The 22344-nt window shown below is 36.7% G+C and overlaps 1 protein-coding gene across 2 annotated transcripts in view; it reads left to right on the forward strand.

Annotated features, from left to right (window-relative positions):
- Positions 1-22344, forward strand: part of fbln1 (fibulin 1) — a 160460-nt gene that overhangs the window by 43608 nt on the left and 94508 nt on the right. For both annotated transcript variants that reach the window (XM_039769389.1, XM_039769390.1), the window contains exon 2: positions 9090-9198. In XM_039769389.1, the coding sequence (XP_039625323.1) occupies positions 9090-9198 (109 nt within the window). The remainder of the gene's footprint in view (positions 1-9089; positions 9199-22344) is intronic.

A 22344-nucleotide genomic window follows, 5' to 3' on the forward strand; every position in this document is an offset into this window, starting at 1 on the left:
TCCAGCAATTGTTTTATTTATATGAAAAATTTTGTGCCTATTTTGCAGCTGCAGTCTTGCCTTCTATTCTGTTTTTTAATCTTTAACAGCATTATATAGTAAAGAAGTAGAAATATTTTGTTTCTGTTCTTGAGTATGTAGTAGTGAGAAGTTAAGCAAAACGACACCTTTTATTGGCTAACAAGAAAGATTACAATATGCAAGCTTTAAAGACAACTCAGGCCACTTTTTCAGGCAAGATGTGTTTTAATAATATTTCTACTGTACTTGAATGTAGAATTTTTTGTTTCTCCCCTTTACTTCACTACTTCATTTTTCAGTCACAAATGGCTACTTTTACTGTGATATAATTTGCTAGATACCTTTGTTACTGTAATATTAATCCAGAAAACAAATGGACTACACAATTACAGAAAATACTTCCCTCAGTCAAGTTACTAAAACACAGGCTTCCACTGCCTTTGTAGGTAGAATAGTGGAGAAGTGCAATCCCAATCTAAGTTATTTCCAGATCTGATGCTAAATTCAAACAATGTCCTCCTGGCTGTGGCGAAGTGCTCTTGTGCATTCATGTTCTGCGATTCACTCAGCTTGTCAGAGGTGTTGCTCACATTTCTTGCCACATTATCCTGGGCATCATGCTTAAAAACAAGTTGTGAATTACTTGAAATAGTCCAAGAAAAATCAAAAAACCATTCCTTTGAAAGCGAAACTAGAAGTGATAATGGACAATGCCTTTGGATGACTATTGTTACAATTAATCTAATTCTGACAGTTTTCATGTAGAGTAGGTAGATGTTATTTGATCAAAAGTAGACATCACTTTTGGGGCCAGAGAACACTTGAAAATATTTTCCATTTAATAATTGTAATTAGGTGCTGATGTTTTACAAAAAATCACTTTACAAAAGGGGTTTTCAGGACCAGATTAACTCCTTCTTAAAGTGGAGGAAGTCTGTATGTGTCTCGCCTATTAGCGCCCTCTTTACTGAATTAGAATACAATCATTAAGATGACTAATTTTGCCAAACGTCACTGCTTCATGTTTCAGTTGGCTAAAAGTTTAGTGATTTGTAAGGCAACTCGCATACAAAACAAAACTAGCGTATATTATTCTAAATTCATAAAAAAGTTTTTTAACTGTATATACTGTAAAACAGAGAGATCCTACATTTACTAGCACTTTTGATACTTAAATGTACATAATATCTGATACTTCAAAACTTATACTTAAGTAGTTTTTTTCATGGGAAACTTTTACTTTTATTTGAGTCACATTCCAAAAAGGTATCTACGTTTACTCATATATGGAAGTGGGGTAAATAATACAACACTGGTGTTTACATTTAAAAAAGGTAGCTTCTGTAGTTTCACATATTCCCAGAATAAACCAAAATATAGTACATAAGTGCGTAAATGCAACCTAAATATATATAATCTATACTAATAAAAGGCAAAGCCCTCACTCACTCACTCACTCACTCATCACTAATTCTCCAACTTCCCGTGTAGGTAGAAGGCTGAAATTTGGCAGGCTCATTCCTTACAGCTTACTTACAAAAGTTGGGCAGGTTTCATTTCGAAATTCTACGCCTAATGGTCATAACTGGAAGGTATTTTTCTCCATTAACTCTAATGGAGTTGAGCTGCAATGACGTGGGGGGCGGAGTTTCGTGTGACATCATCACGCCTCCCACGTAATCACGTGAACTGACTGTCAACGCAGTGCGTAGAAAACCAGGAAGACCTCCAAAAAGCGCTTAAGAAAACATGCATTACATAATTGAGAAGGCAGCAAAACAATAAGAAGCGAAGCGAAAGTGACATATACTACCATATTCATGAGTGTTGCTACCTCGGAAAGAAAGCAAGGTGTAAACCTAAACTTTAAATTAAGTTCATAGACAGGCTACCGCATGCTTCACATGCCCACGGAATGCGGGATACAAGTTTAATGAGAGGACGAGGATATAAACGAGAGTTTTGATCACTTTGTAACTAAGTTAAAATTGCAGGTGAAGGGGTGTGCTTATGCAAATTCCGAGACTGTGTTTGTGGGGATTGACAGTTAAGGCGGTGGGGAGTCACGCCATCATCACCCTCCCATTTACCTCATTTTGCTCTGAGCTGAGCTACGCTTAACGCCTCTCTCCAAGCAACTTCACACACTGCCACCAAATACTCACAGAAAAATCCACAAGTTAATACACACTCTGTCTCTAGAGTTTCTTCACACTGAATCCTCCAGGCACTACTTAAAAAGGTTACATTGACAATCGTGTTACGTTATTTTTAAAATCTTTCCTTTTCTTAGCACAAGCACAGCTGAGAAGCTTCATGCATGTGCTCCATAACGCGCTAAAAATAATGCATTTAATCACACTTTGCATTACAAGCAAAGGGGAGCTTTTGTCAATGCATGATTTCCTGGTACACCGATTACATTGATCAGCGCACCTCGATTCATTTTACCCTCGCACCACCTTAGTTTGAGAAGAAGTATGAAAAATATGAGGTTAACACAGAAAACAGATCACCAATTCAAGCTTTATGAATAATCGATTCGCCATCAATAATTGTTTTGGTAAAACCATCCTCCTTCCATTTTATAATTTTTCCGCCACTAGCCATGATTAAATGAACGGTAAATAAAGTAAGAGCAAAGTCGAAGGTGACTTATTTAGGCAGGAATATATATGACAGCAACACTCATGACAATGTCAATCATGTTACGTTGTTATTAAAAGGTTTCCTTTTCTTTTTCATTACTTCTTTAACACACTACTTCTCCGCAAGTAGGCGCAGGTATTTTGCTATATATATAATATATGAATTACCTCCAAAGAGCGCTGAGACTTTTGATATCATGAACGTGTGTACAAAACTGGGGTCTCCTGCCCAGCAAAAGTCGCGGCATAGCTGTGCCGCCTTTGAGACGCTGACTGCGCTTCTGCCTTAAGTCAAAGTGAGCACTTTTAATTTTTTCTTCCTTCCCCGCGCTTATAGCCCAGACAAGTGCAAACACGGGACCCCTTTTCTACACCACGGCAAAATAATATTAAGGCGATTCACACTTTCTTTTGCACGTATACGATTATGAGGTCCTCAGCTCGGATTATGAAGATACGCACAGGAGTGAAGGACTGACAGTGCCATCACAGCCGATTAATGGCGGGACGCCTCACCAGTCTACACAAGACCCACCGCGACTGTCCCCAAAAGGCATCATAACGCCAGCTTAACACATCTCTCTATACTATATAAAAGAAAAGGCAACTTTCCTTTCTTTACACCTTTTTCCTTTTATCCCAAACCAAAGCCTTTCTCTCTTAACACTGCAGAGGACACAAAACTAATTTTCTTTAATTGCCGGTAAGGCACATTACCAGAGGCACAAATTTGAACGTCCACATAGAAAATGTAATTTCTATACCACAGCCGTCGTGTAGCGCCTTTCAAAAGGGATCTACTACCGAGAGATGATCCATATACATTTTAGCTGCTGTTAGTTACTTACCTGTTGTGTTACACAGTCTTTAAAATGTAGTTTACCCCGCAACCACTCCAGTAGTGCTCAATGTACCTCCATCCATCCATTTTCTAACCCGCTAAATCCGAATACAGGGTCACGGGGGTCTGCTGGAGCCAATCCCAGCCAACACAGGGCACAAGGCAGGAACCAATCCTGGGCAGGGTGCCAACCCACCGCAGCTTTAAAACGTTAATGTTTTACTGTTTAATAACTTATAGACTATATTTTATTATTTTTCCCTTGCACTCAGTGACCAAAGCTATACACACACATATAGACACATACAAACATACACACAAGTATATGTATGTGTATATATACAGTGGTGTGAAAAACTATTTGCCCCCTTCCTGATTTCTTATTCTTTTGCATGTTTGTCACACAAAATGTTTCTGATCATCAAACACATTTAACCATTAGTCAAATATAACACAAGTAAACACAAAATGCAGATTTTAAATGATGTTTTTTTTTTATTTAGGGAGAAAAAAAGATCCAAACCTAAATAGCCCTGTGTGAAAAAGTAATTGCCCCCTGAACCTAATAACTGGTTGGGCCACCCTTAGCAGCAATAACTGTAATCAAGCGTTTGTGATAACTTGCAATGAGTCTTTTACAGCGCTCTGGAGGAATTTTGGCCCACTCATCTTTGCAGAATTGTTGTAATTCATCTTTATTTGAGAGTTTTCTAGCACGAACCGCCTTTTTAAGGTCATGCCATAGCATCTCAATTGGATTCAGGTCAGGACTTTGACTAGGCCACTCCAAAGTCTTCATTTTGTTTTTCTTCAGCCATTCAGAGGTGGATTTGCTGGTGTGTTTTGGGTCATTGTCCTGTTGCAGCACGAACAGATGGCCGGACATTCTCCTTCAGGATTTTTGGTAGACAGTAGAATTCATGGTTCCATCTATCACAGCAAGCCTTCCAGGTCCTGAAGCAGCAAAACAACCCCAAACCATCACACTACCACCACCATATTTTACTGTTGGTATGATGTTCTTTTTCTGAAATGCTGTGTTCCTTTTACGCCAGATGTAACGGGACATTTGCCTTCCAAAAAATTCAACTTTTGTCTCATCAGTCCACAAGGTATTTTCCCAAAAGTCTTGGCAATCATTGAGATGTTTCTTAGCAAAATTGAGACGAGCCCTAGTGTTCTTTTTTCTTAACAGTGGTTTGCGTCTTGGAAATCTGCCATGCAGGCCGTTTTTGCCCAGTCTCTTTCTTATGGTGGAGTCGTGAACACTGACCTTAATTGAGGCAGGTGAGGCCAGCAGTTCTTAGACGTTGTCCTGGGGTCTTTGTGACCTCTCGGATGAGTCGCCTCTGCGCCTTGGGGTAATTATGGTCGGCCGCCACTCCTGGGAAGGTTCACCACTGTTCCATGTTTTTGCCATTTGTGGATAATGGCTCTCACTGTGGTTCGCTGGAGTCCCAAAGCTTTAGAAATGGCTTTATAACCTTTACCAGACTGATAGATCTCAATTACTTCTGTTCTCATTTGTTCCTGAATTTGCATGATGTCTAGCTTTCGAGGTGCTTTTGGTCTACTTCTCTGTGTCAGGCAGCTCCTATTTAAGTGATTTCTTGATTGAAACAGGTGTGGCAGTAATCAGGCCTGGGGGTGGCTACGGAAATTGAACTCAGGTGTGATACACCACAGTTAGGTTATTTTTAACAAGGGGGCAATTACTTTTTCACACTGGGCCATGTAGGTTTGGATTTTTTTTCTCCCTAAATAATAAAAACCATCATTTAAAAACTGCATTTTGTGTTTACTTGTGTTATATTTGACTAATGGTTAAATGTGTTTGATGATCAGAAACATTTTGTGTGACAAACATGCAAAAGAATAAGAAATCAGGAAAGGGGCAAATAGTTTTTCACACCACTGTATGTATGTATGTATGTGTGTATATATATATATATATATACACACACACACACACATACATACACATACACATATTTATATATACATACATATATACCTATCTACATCATATATACACACACAGACATACATACACACATATATATAATTTGTGTGTGTGTATGTATGTGTGTGTATATATGATGTAGATAGGTATGTATATATAAATATATGTGTGTGTGTGTGTGTGTGTGTGTGTATATGACAGCAGCAATCCAAGCTGTGAGAAAACAGTAAAAAGGAGGCGTGTCAGACGTCATGGTACATTTTCTGATGCAGCTAGATGAAAATAACTTTGTGATGCTGCCACCAAATACACAAAACAATTACTTTGACAATCATGTTACATTATTTTAAAATGTTTCCTTTTCTTTTTCATAACTTCTTTAACACATGACATCGCAAGTAAGCGCGGTATTTTGCTATATATATATATCACAGCTTACACTCATAACAGTGACAAAACAATTACATTGACAATCATGTTACGCTATTTTCAAAATGTTTCCTTTTCTTTCTTTCCTTCTTTAACACATTACTTCTGCCAAGCTGCTGGTATTTTGATATATATATATATATATATATATATATATATATATATATATATATATATATATATATATATATACACATACAGATATATAGATATATATATATATATCAATTGATAGATATGACAACAACACTCATATCAATGACAAAACAATTACATTAACAATCATGTTACGTTATTTTTAAAATTTTTCCTTTTCTTTTTCGTACCTTCTTTAACACACTACTCTCCTGCAAGTAAGCGGTATTCTGCTAGTCTATAATAATAAAAGGCAAAGCCCTCACTGACTGACTGACTGACTCATCACTAATTCTCCAACTTTCCGTGTAGGTAGAAGGCTAAAATTTGGCAGGTTCATTCCTTACAGCTTACTTACAAAAGTTAAGCAGGTTTCATTTCGAAATTCTATGCGTAATGGTCATAACGGTCAACAACGTCCGCCATGTTGAACTTTCTTATTTATGGCCCCATCTTCTCGAAATTTGGTAGGCGGCTTCCCGCATTAACCAAACCAATGTATGTACTTATTTCGTGGTATGATGCCACTGTCGGCCGCCATATTGAACTTTTCAACAGTCTTTGTTACTTATGGGCCCATCTTCAAGAAATTTGGTACACGGGTTCCCAACGCTAACTGAATCCTACTTACGTACATATATACATGCATAGCCTGCACCTCGGTCACCGTGTGAGATGGCATTGAGTCCCCCATCCCAATGCCTCCCACGTTGTTGGCTGCCTGCCTATATAAGACCGTCCGTCGCTCTGGTCTCTACATTCCCTTCCTTGCTTCGCCACGGGATTCACGTGATAACTACAGCCTTTTGTTTAATCCGCGGCTTCTCCTCTGTTTTATTGTTTGTTTATTACAATTATAGTTATTGTATAGGTATTTTACACTTACTTTACGTTGCTCGGGTACCCATTTCCTTTATCATTCCAACCCCCATTACCATGTCTATCGAGATGATCACTATCGATCAAAGAATTGTCACTTACCGAGTGGTTTCCATGCCCGGAGATAGCACCTACCTTTTCCATTCTCTTTGTTACATATTGCACAGCCATATCAGGCTCACTCTTGATATCCGGAGGAACATTCTGTGTTATGTATTGAATGATTAGGATAGGTTCAAGGTGTGGACTGATGACGGTACAGGAGATAATTATACTACACAGGAGCACTATAAGAGTGAAATGCTTAAGCCCTTCACCTATGGTTCTGCATGTGAGTTGATGGCTACCGCTGAATTGTTCGGTTGTCGCTTTCAAGTGTACCGAAATGGCCAAATATTTTACACCTTTGGACAACCGCCAATGCCTCTTAAACATCTTAGATTCACAGGTGATGATTTCAGTAGTGGACACTTTGATGTTTATGAATGTTTAAACTCTCAAAAGCTGGATGTGATTTTATCGATGAAACCGGTTGTGTGCTTACAACGCTTGACAGATGCCAAATGTCACTTCAATACAACAAATCCTGCAAATACTGTCGTAATTGAAACAAACCATGAAACTCAAACCGATTATGACAGCAGCAATCCAAGCTGTGAGATTTGAGATAAGATTACTGTTCACATGGCCAACTGTATGTTGCATGCTCAAGAGTAAGCTCAGCGCACAGCTTGGTCATGTTACAACCGGAGGGCCGAACTGACAACATGGTAATAAAAATGTTAATGCAGTTCTTTGCCGCTGCGAAGTGCGGGTATTTTGCTAGTATGTAAATAAAAGTAAAAAGCACAAATATTTTTGCATAACCATTTAAAGCATGAATCATAGTTATGTACTAATTAATTGTATTTACTGCTCCCAACAATGTACTGTATACAGTATATCAACAATAAATTAGTCATTAGGACCTAGTTTATAAATTTTTATAGTATAAGGAATTTGTGAGTTAATATGAGAAAATATTTATTTTATAATGTAGATTAGTAATATATTTCTTAAACACAAAATATTAATATATATTTATTTAATGCCTAAATTATGTCTAAGAGGTAATGTTTGATTATCATCAAGTTCTTCAATGTGAACCCTGAATATAATGAGGACTAAATGTGAGGTCATTTATGTTAGGTAGAATGCCTAGAGGGGGCTGGGTGGTCTCGTGGCCTAGGAACCCCTGTCGATTTTATTTTTTTCTCCAGCTGTCTGGAGTTTTATTTCTGTTTTTTCTGTCCTTCTTGGCTATCTGACCTTACTTTTATTCTATGTTAATTATGTTCCCTAATTCTATTTTCTTATTTAGTCTTTTTTCACTTTCTTCATCATGTAAAGCACTTTGAGCTACATCATTTGTATGAAAATGTGCTATATAAAAAAATGTTGTTGATTCTAAAAAATTGTACTTTCTATAGGGCATTTACTGGTAGAATGGAATAAATTTAGTTGTTAGAGAAGAATGGGCGCAGCAAAATGAAAAAAATTTGGACGTGAGCATCAGTAGGTTTTGCTCCCTAGGAACCAACTTATCTGAACTATTCAGATATTTCAGTAATTATTTACTGCTCTGATACTGATCTTTCTGATCATAGAATATGACATTGTGATAGCAATTGACAAGAAGAATCCATAATTAATTTCAGAATTCCGGTATTTGAGGTTCCTCTAGAGTGCCTCTTTCATTTGCACGATTTGGCTCAAAACTAATCTGCACAACGTCATGTCATAACAGGTTTAAGTTTTGAGTTTGGTATTTTTCCGTCCAGCCATTTTAGCTCTATACCATCCTCAAGAAACTGTGATACACACACACACACACACACACACACACATCATCGAAATATCAATGTTTTTCTGTGTTAGGAGACCCTAAAACGTTTGGATCCATCAAAAACAGGAGATCAAAATTATTGAAAAGTCTAAAGCTTTTGCTCCTTCTCCATAGACAAAAGGTTATGGTGGGGGATGGTGCAAAGCAAAAAACACATGAGCTGTGTGAAGAAAAGCATAATTGAAAAGAAGGAACACTGTATTGACTACAGCACAGTGACATGAGTTAGCTAACAGTGCAGGTTGTTCATGCAGTTTTTTTTTTAATTAGATTTTTTATTTTTTGTAGTGAATACACAACCCTCATTGGAAACTTGCTGTGCCAGTGGACTGGAATGGGCTAATCAGAAACAAGACTGTGCTGCTCTGCCTGTCATATCTGACCTCCAATTGTGTAGGTAAGTAAACACTATATTAATTTGTAAATTGGTACCGTTGGATATTTTTTCTATTCACTCTGCTAAATACAACATTTTACACTGTTTTTCTTAGCAAGCAAATACAGTAGTTCAAAATAACATTTTGCTAATTTTGCTAAGTGTGGTTAATATACAGAGATAAGATAGAATTCATGCTTGAAAATAGCTTATCTAACTGCTTGACTTGGAATACATCTGTAGATGTATATGTTTGTTCCAGCCAATTTAATTGTCATTATCCTGAAGTCTTTTTAGGTGCACTAACATATACTACAAGAATCATCTACTGCAACATCAATGTTTGTCTGTCCATCCACATGAAACAAGACTCCCCAGTGGTTCAATTTTGATGAAATTTTGGCACACATTCTTTAAAGAAATGTGATGAAACAGCTCAATTTTTCTTCTATTATCTCAAACAAATTGCGTTGTATAGTTTGAAAAATCAAAATCTACTATTGAAAATTGTTGATGAATCTTCAAATACATCTGTCTTAAAACAGTGAAACATTCTGTGTATCTTCAACTATGAATTAGTTTACTGTGTCAGCTTTACCTTGACAGCAGTTGCACCAACTTGTATGTTTTCCTCCTTTTCACCTCCATAGCCCCTACTGATGGTAAACAGATCACTAATACAATTTTAATGAAATATTAGCACAATGTATGTGCAGTTAGGACATTACTTATTGTCACAAGCTGCTTGCATATGTGGGGTGGGCAGTCCTACTACAAGTCCAGTTGTGTGCTTTATGAGATCTTCTCAGTTGCTGGAGCACAAACATAACAGAACCAGTGCATCGGTATCTCACAGTCCCTGATGCTTTAAGTTGCAACAGTTAAACTAAACAATCTTCCTAATGGTAAAAGAATAAAAGACAAACAAGGAAAACAAAGGATTATCTAGATATAAATTAAGTACCCTGTGGCTTTTAAGCCAGCTGTCATGAAGTTATCTATTGTACCTTGTAATTTTTCTGAGCTCTAGAAATTTTTTATTTGGGCTTTTTTTGAAGGCTTAAAAGGATGAAGAACTCAGTTGTATTGGTATTTCTTTCATGTATTTTGCTTTTCAATAAGTTATTTTAAGTTATTGTAATGTTTGGAACATTGGACATGGCCAATTTAAATGTGAGTTGCTAGATTGTGGTTTCAGTGTTGTTGAGGGCATTCCACAATGTTTGTGTCATGATGACATCACAAGGGTGACAGTATTTAGGCTGACGTTTAACATCAAAAGATATCCAAGATTACCTTTATTAAACAGCCTAAGATCCACACCAAGATCTTTAATTACTACCACTCCCCTAACTGAATTTTATAAATGCCAGCTTGGATATTTCCAAATAAAATAAAATGTACAGTAAATTTAAGCCTAGAAGATAGGATTGAGAGGTGCAGTGTTTTTGCAGATTTTATCTTGTGAAAGCAGATTTACATAAAATCCTTCTCTCTGGTTTGGGAAATGCAGTGTCACTGAATGCAAGGTCCTACACTGGATAGTGCACAAAAGAGAAAAAAATCATTGGTGCCTCTCTACCCTACTTTGAAGACATTTTATCTACCATTGTACTTGCAAAGCCAATAGCATTATAAAGGATCACTCTCACCCTTTTCAAAGTCTCTCTGTCATGCTCCTATCTCCCAGAAGGAATTGTAGCATTCAAACCAGTTCTGCTGTTTCTACCCCTTGGTTGACTGAACTGTTAGGTCTGTGCTCTCCATCTCTCCTCTGATCTGCTTCTAGTAGTGGATCTAAATGATCCATCACACTTGTACCTCTGATACTGTTGTGTTTTATTGTTATATAGCTTTAGTATAGTGCAGTTTTTTTGCTTATCCTGCACTTGACCTATTTTTTGTGTTATACTATATGTATTCTATTTCATTGTATATATGTTGCACTGAGGTCCTAGGGAACATATTTTTTGCCACTGTATGCTGTAATACCTTGTATGGGTGGTATGACAATAAAGTAAATTGAACTCAAAATATAAAATTATTTGCACCTTAATTGATTTGTGTTGTTGTTTGAACTGTATTACACAATAGTTTGTTCCCAACACAGGCACTTCAGAAGCAAAAACTGACCAATCAGATGTTAACAGGGCACTCGACACTGTTATTCCCTTCCACTCAAAATTGCCCCTCCTACTCGACATGTGGCTACTGCCTGTAACGATACACTTCTCGGCTTGTTTAGGAGTTTCATCTCCTGGTCTTAAATTCTTTGGTTGTGTGACCTGCCAACCATTTTGACAGTATCCCTCTCCTCCCAAAAAACACTTTATTTGAAATAATTTTTAAATCTCCTTTATTAATACACTTGCATATTTGACAGAATTGTCTTTATAAAAATATTTGTGACATTGGAAATTAATTGTTTAACTTAAAAATGGTAAACTCCAAAACAAATCTTAAAAAAAAGAAAAGCAAGAATTCCCCAACATGTGCACCAGATTGTTAAGAACACACATTCTAGAAATTAAAGGGATGTCAACTGAAAAGTGAAATTTAGTCAATAAAGGCATTGAGTTTGAGAACTGTTTGGAGTTAATGGCTTGCTTTTTTATAATCTAATATTTTTAAATTGTGATTGTTATTCAAAACATTAATTGCTAATAAAAGAATTAATTAAATTTAGGCTTTAAGACTAAAGTGGGAATCAGCAAGTTCAAGTTCGCCCAGCCATCTTCAGCATTTTAAGTAAACTGTTCAAGGATTTGACAAGTATTAATACAGTGTGTGACCCTATGGAGCATGCTCAACCAACCAAAACATAAACTGTTTTAAGATATGTGCCATTCCTAACTGGTAGAGAGCTTTAAATTGAATGATTAGAAGTTCAAATGGTGCACAACAGAACAATTAATAGTTTTGCAGGATTAACAGCCCTTTAAGCACTAATGTTGCAACTCACACCAGGACCCATCACAAGCAGCTTGAAGCAAATGGTGGTTCTGCCTTGTTCAGGCTGCTTTTATTCTGGTCCTAGCCACCTGACCAAAAGAGGCAGTCCGCTCAGTCTGGTTGACTTTCATGGGCTAGACTCCAGTACTTCTGAAGTTTAGGTTTGCTACATTGTTTCTGGTCATCCTCTGGAAAGAGAGACAACCACACTATGACATATCTGGATTTTTTTCTTTATAATTTTCCCCATTCTTCTTGCACTTGTATCACAAACCGAACTGTGGCAAATGATACTTAGAAAGTAGAGTTCTTAATTTCAATTGTTTTAAAATAACTGCAGTGACAGAGTATGAGTATAGATATCTACATACCTAAATTGATGCCCCACTTAAATTAAAAATATAATTTTGAGAAAGAAATTGTTCAGGCAGTGTTTGTACAGCATATGGAAAATATATAAACTAATGACCCATTTACATCTCTCTATTATAAAAAAAAAACTTGGGACAAGACTTTTTGGCGACTAGACGTGATCTTTTGAAGAGAGACAGATTTGAAGAGAGACAGAGAGACACTTTCACGTCCCACGACCCAGTCAAGTCACGTCATACTGACATCCTTTGGAAGCAAGTCCCATGAGACGGTGACCTTTGCAAGCCATGCCTTACTTACAAACATTTTCAAACAAAATCACAGTCATCTAATCTCTCAGTTTTAGATAGAACTTCAAAAACGATCAAGCAAAGAAGAAAGAGCAGTTCCAAAAAAAATTTCTAACTTAAAGATGACACCTCCACGATTAAGTGATGAAGAAAGAGCAGCGCGTTGAAAGAGACCCAAAAGCGTTGGAGAGAAAATAATGCATATGTAACAATCTCTTTAAATTGTATTTCCGGTTAACCAAACCCGGGGCTTGGCGAGCAAAGCAAGCATGGGGCATAGCCCCCCAGTCTTTTATAATTTAATTGTATGTCTTTGTTCATATTAAGACATAAAAGTCATTATCTGTATAACAAAAAAAATGTTGGCTGTGTCTTGGATAGCAATGATGAAAGTCTTCTTTTCATTAGGGGAGATATTATTCTAGAGCAGTAGGAAAATATGGAAAGGAGAATATTCTGATTCAAGTCTCTACAGATGGAATGTGGTTAGGGATTGTTAAATTAATTCATATAAATACAGGTTACAGATAGAATAAAACTACCACTACCATATGTTTGTCCATTGAAACAACTTCATTTGGATAAAAAGTGTGGCATTATTTAATCATTCAACTGAATACCAAAAGTGCCAGTATTTGCAATTTTTTTGGCCAAAATTTTTCAGTGGCTGAAAACCCAGTACAACCTACTTATTACTGTATAATCTTTTATGAATTTTAATGTATCACTTACTGTAAATTGCAAATTGACAATTATATCATTTGTAAAAACATATCAGTAAAGAAACTTTTCAGGGCTGGTAGCAAATGTATTTTTAAGTTCAAGAGTTATTGTTGAGTTGTTTTAGTAGTTTGCTTTGGCAGTTGAGATTTCAGGAAGAACTGATTCTAAAAGTGTAAATTCACTAAAAACCTCATGATGTGTAGTTGAAAATTACAGAGACAAAACTTAAACCAGAAGCTACTTGAAATGTATCAGATTAATGTGTTTCTGTCTCACCTCTGTCAGAATGAGTTAAGGTGGAATTGAAGACATGACTTTGATCTTTGAGGTCTATGATCTTCTTAAGTAAAAATTATAGGGCACTATTTAGATCATATATAACTACTATACTGCAGTCATTTATTCCACTATATTTTAAGTTCAGCTAGTAAGGTTAACTTTTCTAGGAAATAATGTTACAGTATATTGCTTGTATTTCTAAAACATAGGCATAGTTCTTGCAGAAATTTAGAGAATTTTCATTTCTATTATGTATTCATTTTATTTTATTTCTATAAGTAAATGCCAAATGTTACATAGCTATTATTTAACTACTAGCAAAATACCTGCGCTTCGCAAGAAGAAAATTAAACCTTTTTAAACTGAGGGAAAATATGCCAATAATTATTTGTTAAGGATCTCTTTGTATACCATGTTGTCAGTTCGGCCCTCCAGTTGTAACATGACCAAGCTGTGCGCTGAGCTTACTCTTGAGCATGTAACTTACAGTTGGCCATGTGAACAGTAATCTTGTCTCAAATCTCACAGCTTGGATTGCTGCTGTCATAATCAGTTTGAGTTTCATGGTTTGTTTCCAATTACGACAGTATTTGTAGGACTTGTGTTGAAGAGACATTTAGCATCTGTCAAGCGTTGTAAGCACACAACCGGTTTCATCGATAAAATCACATCCAGCTTTTGAGAGTTTAAACATTCATAAACATCAAAGTGACCACTACTGAAATCGTCACCTGTCAATCTAAGATGTTTAAGAGGCATTGGCGATTTCGAAAGGTGTAAAATATTTGGCCATTTTGGTACACTTGAAAGCGACAACTGAACAATTCAGCGGCAGCCATCAGCCCACATGCAGAACCATAGGTGAAGGGCTTAAGCATTTCACTCTTATAGTGCTCCTGTGTAGTATAATTATCTCCTGTACCGTCATCAGTCCACACCTTGAACCTGTCCCAGTCATTCAATGCATAAGACAGAATGTTCCTCCGGATATCAAGAGTGAGCTTGATATGGCCGTGCAATATGTAACAAAGAGAATGGAAAAGGTAGGTGCCATCTCCGGGCATGGAAACCACTCGGTAAGTGATCATCTCGATAGACATGGTAATGGGGGTTGGAACGATAAAGGAAATGGGTACCTGAGCAATGTAAAGTAAGTCTAAAATACCTACACAATAACTATAATTGTAATAAACAAACAATAAAACAGCGGAGAAGCATTGGATTAAACAAAAAGGCTGTAGTTATCAGTAGGGAGACGTGAATCCCGTGGCGAAGCAAGGAAGGGAATGTAGAGACCGGAGCGACGTACGGCCTTATATAGGCAGGCAGCCAACATCGTGGGAGGCGTTGGGATGGGGGACCCAACGCCACCTCACACAGTGACTGAGGTGCAGGCTATGGACGTATATATGTACGTAAGTAGGATTCAGTTAGCGTTGGGAACCCGTGTACCAAATTTCTTGAAGATGGGCCCATAAGTAACAAAGACTGTTGAAAAGTTCAATATGGCAGCCGACAGCGGCATCATACTACCGAAACAAGTACGTACATTGGTTTCGGTTAGTTCAGGGAAGCCGCCTACCAAATTTTGAGAAGATGGGGCCATTAATAAGAAAGTTCAACATGGTGGACGTTGTTGACCGTTATGACCATTACACATAGAATTTCAAAATGAAACCTGCTTAACTTTTGTAAGTAAGCTGTAAGGAATGGGCCTGCCAAATTTCAGCCTTCTACCTATACGGGAAGTTGGAGAATTAGTGACGTTTGGAAAATTCAATATGGCGGCCGACAGTGGTGTCATACCAATGGAATAAGTACGGATATCAGGTTTCCGTTAAAAGTTCAATATGGCGGCCGACAGTGGCATCATACCACCGAAATAAGTACAAAATTTCAGCCTTCTACCTACACGGGAAGTTGGAGAATTAGTGACGTTGGAAAGTTCAATATGGCAGCTGACAGTGGCGTCATGCCACCAAGATAAGTATGTACATTGGTTTCGGTTAGCGCAAGGAAGCCACCTACCAAATTTCGTGAAGATGGGGCCATGAATAAGAAAGTTCTATATGGCGGACGTTGTTGACCGTTATGACCGTTACACATAGAATTTCAAAATGAAACCTGCTTAACTTTTGTAAGTAAGCTGTAAGGAATGGGCCTGCCAAATTTCAGCCTTCTACCTATACGGGAAGTTGGAGAATTAGTGACGTTTGGAAAATTCAATATGGCGGCCGACAGTGGCGTAATACCACCGAAATAAGTACGTACATCGGTTTTTCTTAGCGCAGGGAAGCCACCTACCAAATTTTGTGAAGATGGGGTCAGCCTACTACCTACACGGGAAGTTTAAAAATTGGTGACATTGGAAAGTTCAATATGGCGGCCGACAGTGGCGTCATACCATTGAAATAAGTAAGTACATCGGTTTCGGTTAGCGCAGGGAAGCCGCATACCAAATTTCGTGAAGATGGGGCCATAAATAAGAAAGTTCAACATGGGACGTTGTCGCACTGTTATGACCATTATGACCGTTACGTGTAGAATTTCGAAATGAAACCTGCTTCTTAACTTTTGTAAGTAAGCTGTAAGGAATAAGCCTGCCAAATTTCAGCCTTCTACCTACATGGGAAGTTGGAGAATTAGTGATGAGTCAGTGAGTGAGTGAGTCAGTCAGTCAGTGAGGGCTTTGCCTTTTATTATTAGAGACTAGCAAAATACCCGCGCAGCGGAGAAGTAGTGTGTTAAAGAAGCAATGAAAAAGAAAAGGAAACATTTTGAAAATAACGTAACATGATTGTCAATGTTATTGTTTTGTCACTGTTGTGAGTGATGAGTGTTGTTGTCATATATATATATATATATATATATATATATATGTATATATATATATATATATGTATATATATATATATATATATAAATAAATATAAATATATATATATTTACACACACACACAAACATATATATATATACATATCTATACATATACACATACATATACATACACACACACATACATACACACACATATATACACACAAATACATATATATATATACATACACACACACATATATAAACATATATATACATATACATACATATCTACATATATACACACACAGCTATTTCAGATCAGTGCAATACGCTGTTTGTTAAAACGGATGACACCCGCTCTTACGTAAGTCTGCGTGGATATTATGAACTATCAGATTTGTTCAAGTTCTATTTAAATTTTAAATAGAAGGAATTTTTATTTAGTCGACAGAAATATCTTTGGTAGGAATGGTAAAACAGACAGGAATATTATTCCTGAATAAATCAACTCAAACCTTAAACAACTTATAATATTTTGCTCTCCATAAAAATATATCCTGTCTAAATTATACAAGTTAGAAATAAAGTAAACATTAAAAGAACAAACATTCAAATTTCTTTACTCTTATGTAATTTTATATTTTATAAAAATAAACTTAGATTTTAAATATCCCAAAAGATTTTGCTCTCCATAAAAATATATCCTGTCAAAATTATACAAATTCAAATATGAACATGCTGCATAACAAAACCTGGAAATATAAATAAAATGTGTTCCTTTCAGCAATAACAAATCAAATCATTCAGTTGTCTTTGCTCATATGTCATTTTAGAGCTGGACGCCTGGCATCTTTTTTGGCACAGGTTCGTTTCTGTTTGGTGTGAGGTTCTGTGTTGTGGAGATTCTCAGGATGGATTGCAGGTGCTCATCAGTGAGGCGACTCCTGTGTGCTGTTTTGTTAGTCTTTATCACTGAGAAGAGCTTCTCACACAGATATGTGCTACCAAACATGCACAAGGTTCGAGCCGCATGTAGACGGACTTTTTGTTCTTCAAAGTCACCAAAGCGCCGTGCAAACTCAGTGCGCTCAGTTTATCAGCAAAGTGCGATTTGGGAACACCGTAGTGACGACTTGGTTTAACATTACTTGGTAACAGGGAAAGTGGGGCAAGTGGTTGTGTCTCCCATAAAAGCAGCCTCAATTGAAATCACTTTGTGATTGTGCACGGTAAAAGCGTCCGCTGAAGTGTCAGATTCTTATTTAATTCTTCTGCTTTCTGTATCTTCTGCATTGCATTCAGGTCTTTCAGGTTACCCTGATGTTTTGTTTTATAGTGCCGTCTTAGATTAAATTCTGTAATTACAGCCACATTAGCTCCACAAATGAGACACACGGGTTCAGTAAACATATACTCAGCCTCCCATCGGTTTTAAAGGCTCTATTTTCAGAATCAACTTTTCTCTTCAGCATCGTGTGAGCTAGCTTCGCAATAACTTGCAGCATCTTAAGGTAGACTTGATTAACGCGTAACTGTTCGGCAAGGCAGCTGAAGCGCTGCATTATGGGATCTGTAGTTTATTGTGTTACCAGCGCTTCATATACCCGGCTTTAATAACAATAATACAGTATATAAAATGATCTCGGGCCGGATATAATTACACCGGGCGGATGTGGCCCGCGCCCTTGAGTTTGACACATATGGACTAAATAGAACTTGAAAAGATATATTTTTTCAAATGTGATCGCAATTCAGATAGAGTTGACGCAAGACTACAGCCTGCATGCCTCAATAAGTCATCCTCCCTTGCCCTTACTTTTTACCGCTCATCTAATGAATACACTGAGTATGGCTTTACCAAAACAATCACTGATGGCTAATAAAGTATCCATTATTCGAGTATGTAGATCGGGTATATATATATATACATATATATATATATATATACCCCATATCGCAGCGGAGAAGTAGTGTGTTAAAAAGCTAGAAAAGAAAAGGGAACATTTTAAAAATAACGTAACATGACTGTCAATATACAGTATTTGTTTTGTGAGTGTTACTGAGTGTTGCTGTCATCAAGGATTTGATTATCATTATTTCTTTCAATCAGGTTCATATTTGTAGGATGTGTTGTGTTCAAGTTACATTCCGTGTTTGTCAATCGCTGTAAAGATGACAGGTTTCATTCATCGATTCGTTTTTACTGCATCAATAAACAGCTCGTCTTCTTCTTTATCTGAGACCTGACACACTGCATGCACGGGTTTTTTACACTGTCTTCCTTTAGCGGACATTGACTTTTTCCAACGTGTGCTTTGTTTCCGCAGTAGTTGGATTTATGAATATGCTTGTATGTATGAGACGCTTCATATTTTTGCTGCCTTTTCAATTGTGTAATTCGGTTTTGTTCAGCTCTTTGGAACTGTTGCTTTTATCTGTGCACTGCGCCAGTTCCGTGAGCCACTCGGTGTACATGCATCGAAGGTTCCCAGCTGTGCTGGTGCCATCTCGCTATGTCCATGGCTGTATTTAATGTTACCTTAGTCCTGGCACTTAAAACTTTCTCTCGCAGTTTCGCTGAGTTTGTGTCAAACACCACCCTGACCATCTCATCTTCCTCTCCATAAGCACAGTCCTTCACCCGTGAATATTTACGTGGCAGTTTGCTATTGGATTGCCGCTGACGGACGGCCTTATATGGGCAGGCACTAAATTACAAACGCCAGCGCAGCCTGTCTATGAACTTCATTTAAAGTGTAGGTTTACATCGTGCTTTGTTTCCGAAGTAGCAGAACTCATGAATATGGTTGTATATGTCACTCGCTCGCTTCTTATTGTTTCGCTGCCTTCTCAATTATATAATGCATGTTTTCTTCAGCGCTTTTTGAGGTCTTCCTGGTTTTCTATGTACTGTGTGATTACGCGGGAGGCGTGATGATGTCACACGAAACTCCGCCCCAACGGCGTTGAAGCTCATCTCCATTACAGTAAATGGAGAAAAACTGCTTCCAGTTATGACCATTACGCGTAGAATTTCGATATAAAACCTGCCCAACTTTTGTAAGGAAGCTGTAAGGAATGAACCTGCCAAATTTTAGCCTTCCACCCACACGGGAAGTTGGAGAATTAGTGATGAGTCAGTGAGTCAGTGAGTGAGTGAGTCAGTGAGTGAGTGAGTGAGTGAGTGAGGGCTTTGCCTTTTATTAGTATAGATTTACAAAATTAATATGAGAAATGATTTCCACATTTCTGTATTATACTTAATTTAAAAATACACAATATGTTGTATATTCACAGTTTACAGCAAGGGTTGCAAACTTATTTTGGCCAATATTTTAATAGCAAAATATTATTGGAATCATTTACTAAAAATCAATTCTTTAATTTTCTTGATGGAAAAGTACAGAAATCTTAAACTGTGCCTACTTGAAAAATTAAAACATGCACACAGTTTTAACAGTCATATAATTTAGCCCTCTAAACTGAGACAAATGTTATATTTAGTCCGACTTATAAAGGATATGTGAAAGTCAAATTAAGCAACATATGGAATACTGGAGTCTCTAAGGTCAAGATGAATGTTCTCTCCAGCGTATCTTCATTTTGAAATGTATCCATATTGTAACTGACAACCATGGACTAATAAAACATTTACAGAAATGTTCTATCCCAGCCAAATGACTTAATCCTCTTCAGGAAAGGGTACTTTTTGTATATAGTTTCATTGTTAAAAGCCCAATTCAAATTTTTGACCTAGTCTGCTTCTAGGTACTTATCACTGGATCACTTCAGCTTCCATTCTCTATCAGGACACTGGAACCAATGAAATCTTGATCAATTTGGATTTGATAACACTGAGTTGTTTGTGCCTTAATCTGTACCATTCAACATGGAGTTCATCTAGTTTTGAAGTAGTCAGCTAAGGGTCGGACTTTGTAGGAGTTGGTTCTAAAGGTTTCTCTGTGAAGAAATGCAAATTGAAATCCTCATTATTTTTCATGTATTATTTAGCTCTTAATATTTGTTTTATCCTTCTACTTACATAATTATACATGGCTAAAATGGGCAGCATCATTGTATTTCAGTCATTAATATTCATTAATAGACACCGTTATGGCAATAAATCAAAGTAAATATTTATTTTGAAGTCCATATTTTAACCTCACAATAACTGTTAAAAGGGTGGAAGAAACAGTCTAAATATTTTTCTCCCCATAAAATATGGATAGATGAAAATAAATAAATAACATTGCTCAGCAGCCTATACATGTATTTATATATGTACAGTAGCCAACAATTTCACAGGCTTTATGAACAAAGAGGTGCTGAGGGATTCCAAATTTAAGCTGTTTTTTAATGAAGCCAGTTATTAAAAGACCTGAAAAAAAAGGGAAATATGCACACTAGATCCTAAACATCTTTTATCTTTTAAGTGTACTACTACTCTGTCCAGTTTATTTAACTATATGCACATACTATTTTTTTCACTGACATTTTCTGTTCAGTAATTGATTAATAAACAGTATTTAAAATCAATGTTAAAAAATGTAAATATTATTTTCTGTTTTAATTTAAATGTTAATGCATGAAATTAACTTTCAAAGTTATAACATGTTATTTTCCCTTAATTGTATTTGAGGCATGCGTTGTTTGACACCACTTGCTATTGAAGCCAATAGTTTTCAAACTGGATGAGGTTGGCATTATTAAAAATAAATTCGAACTTTAAAGATCATTAATAAATTGCCTGTTTTTAAAATAAACATACAGGTAACCCAAGACTGGATTAAGGCTCCCACAGACCCCTGGGTGACTTAACTTTTTAACAGAAAGTTGATTGTATTTTTAACAATGCAGTGCATGGACACAGAGTTGTGTAATGCAGCCAGGTATTTCCCACTCTTGATTTTGATGGGAGACTCAAATGCTTCATCACACATACTCGATCATTTTATCAAGCTGGTGGGGGTGTTGGTAAAAAGGACCCTAGCCATCATAGGTCCTTGGACAGGCACCCAGAATGTCCTGATGGTAATCTGCCCTTGGAATAACCAGTGCTTGAAGTGGGCCAGTATGCTTAAGTGTATACTTGCACTTCTGAAAATGAATATTCTACTTTTAACAAGCTTCTGTGCTTCAGTATGCATAGTTCTCCAAAAATCTGCATTATATTATATACTGTATGTAGGAGGAGGATGAAGAAGCTTAACCTGAGCCTCAATTCTCAGCTGCGATTCAGTTCCACCACTCAGTCTCACATTGCTCCTACTGTTAAACTTGTAGACAAAGGCAGAAGAATATGCAATAAAAAACAAAGATGAATTTTCATAATTTATAAATAATAAAATATATAACAGTTTTTTATCATGAAAGCCGCAGTTTCAGACAGAGTTGTCAGTGTTTCATTATCTTCTTCCTTCCTTTAAAAATAAATATAGGAATAGTCTGAAGTTTGAAGCAGAACTGTGTTTAAACTTGTCAAATTTGGAATTCGACATTGTCTATAGTGACCCTATACAAATAAAGATAGGCATCCTTCATAATTCACTTATGTAACTATATAATTTTTGTAAATTAAAATTAGGAACATTTTAAGTTTTATTCCTTATCAAACCATGCTACTGTTCTTACATTAAAAAATAGTTAATTAAAAAAGCATTTGATGTGGATAAGAAACACAAAAAGATGTACACAACCACACAAAAAATCTCAAATCACTTATTAAAATTA

Source organism: Polypterus senegalus, chromosome 11 (genome assembly GCF_016835505.1).
Source record: "Polypterus senegalus isolate Bchr_013 chromosome 11, ASM1683550v1, whole genome shotgun sequence".
Lineage (NCBI taxonomy): Eukaryota > Metazoa > Chordata > Cladistia > Polypteriformes > Polypteridae > Polypterus > Polypterus senegalus.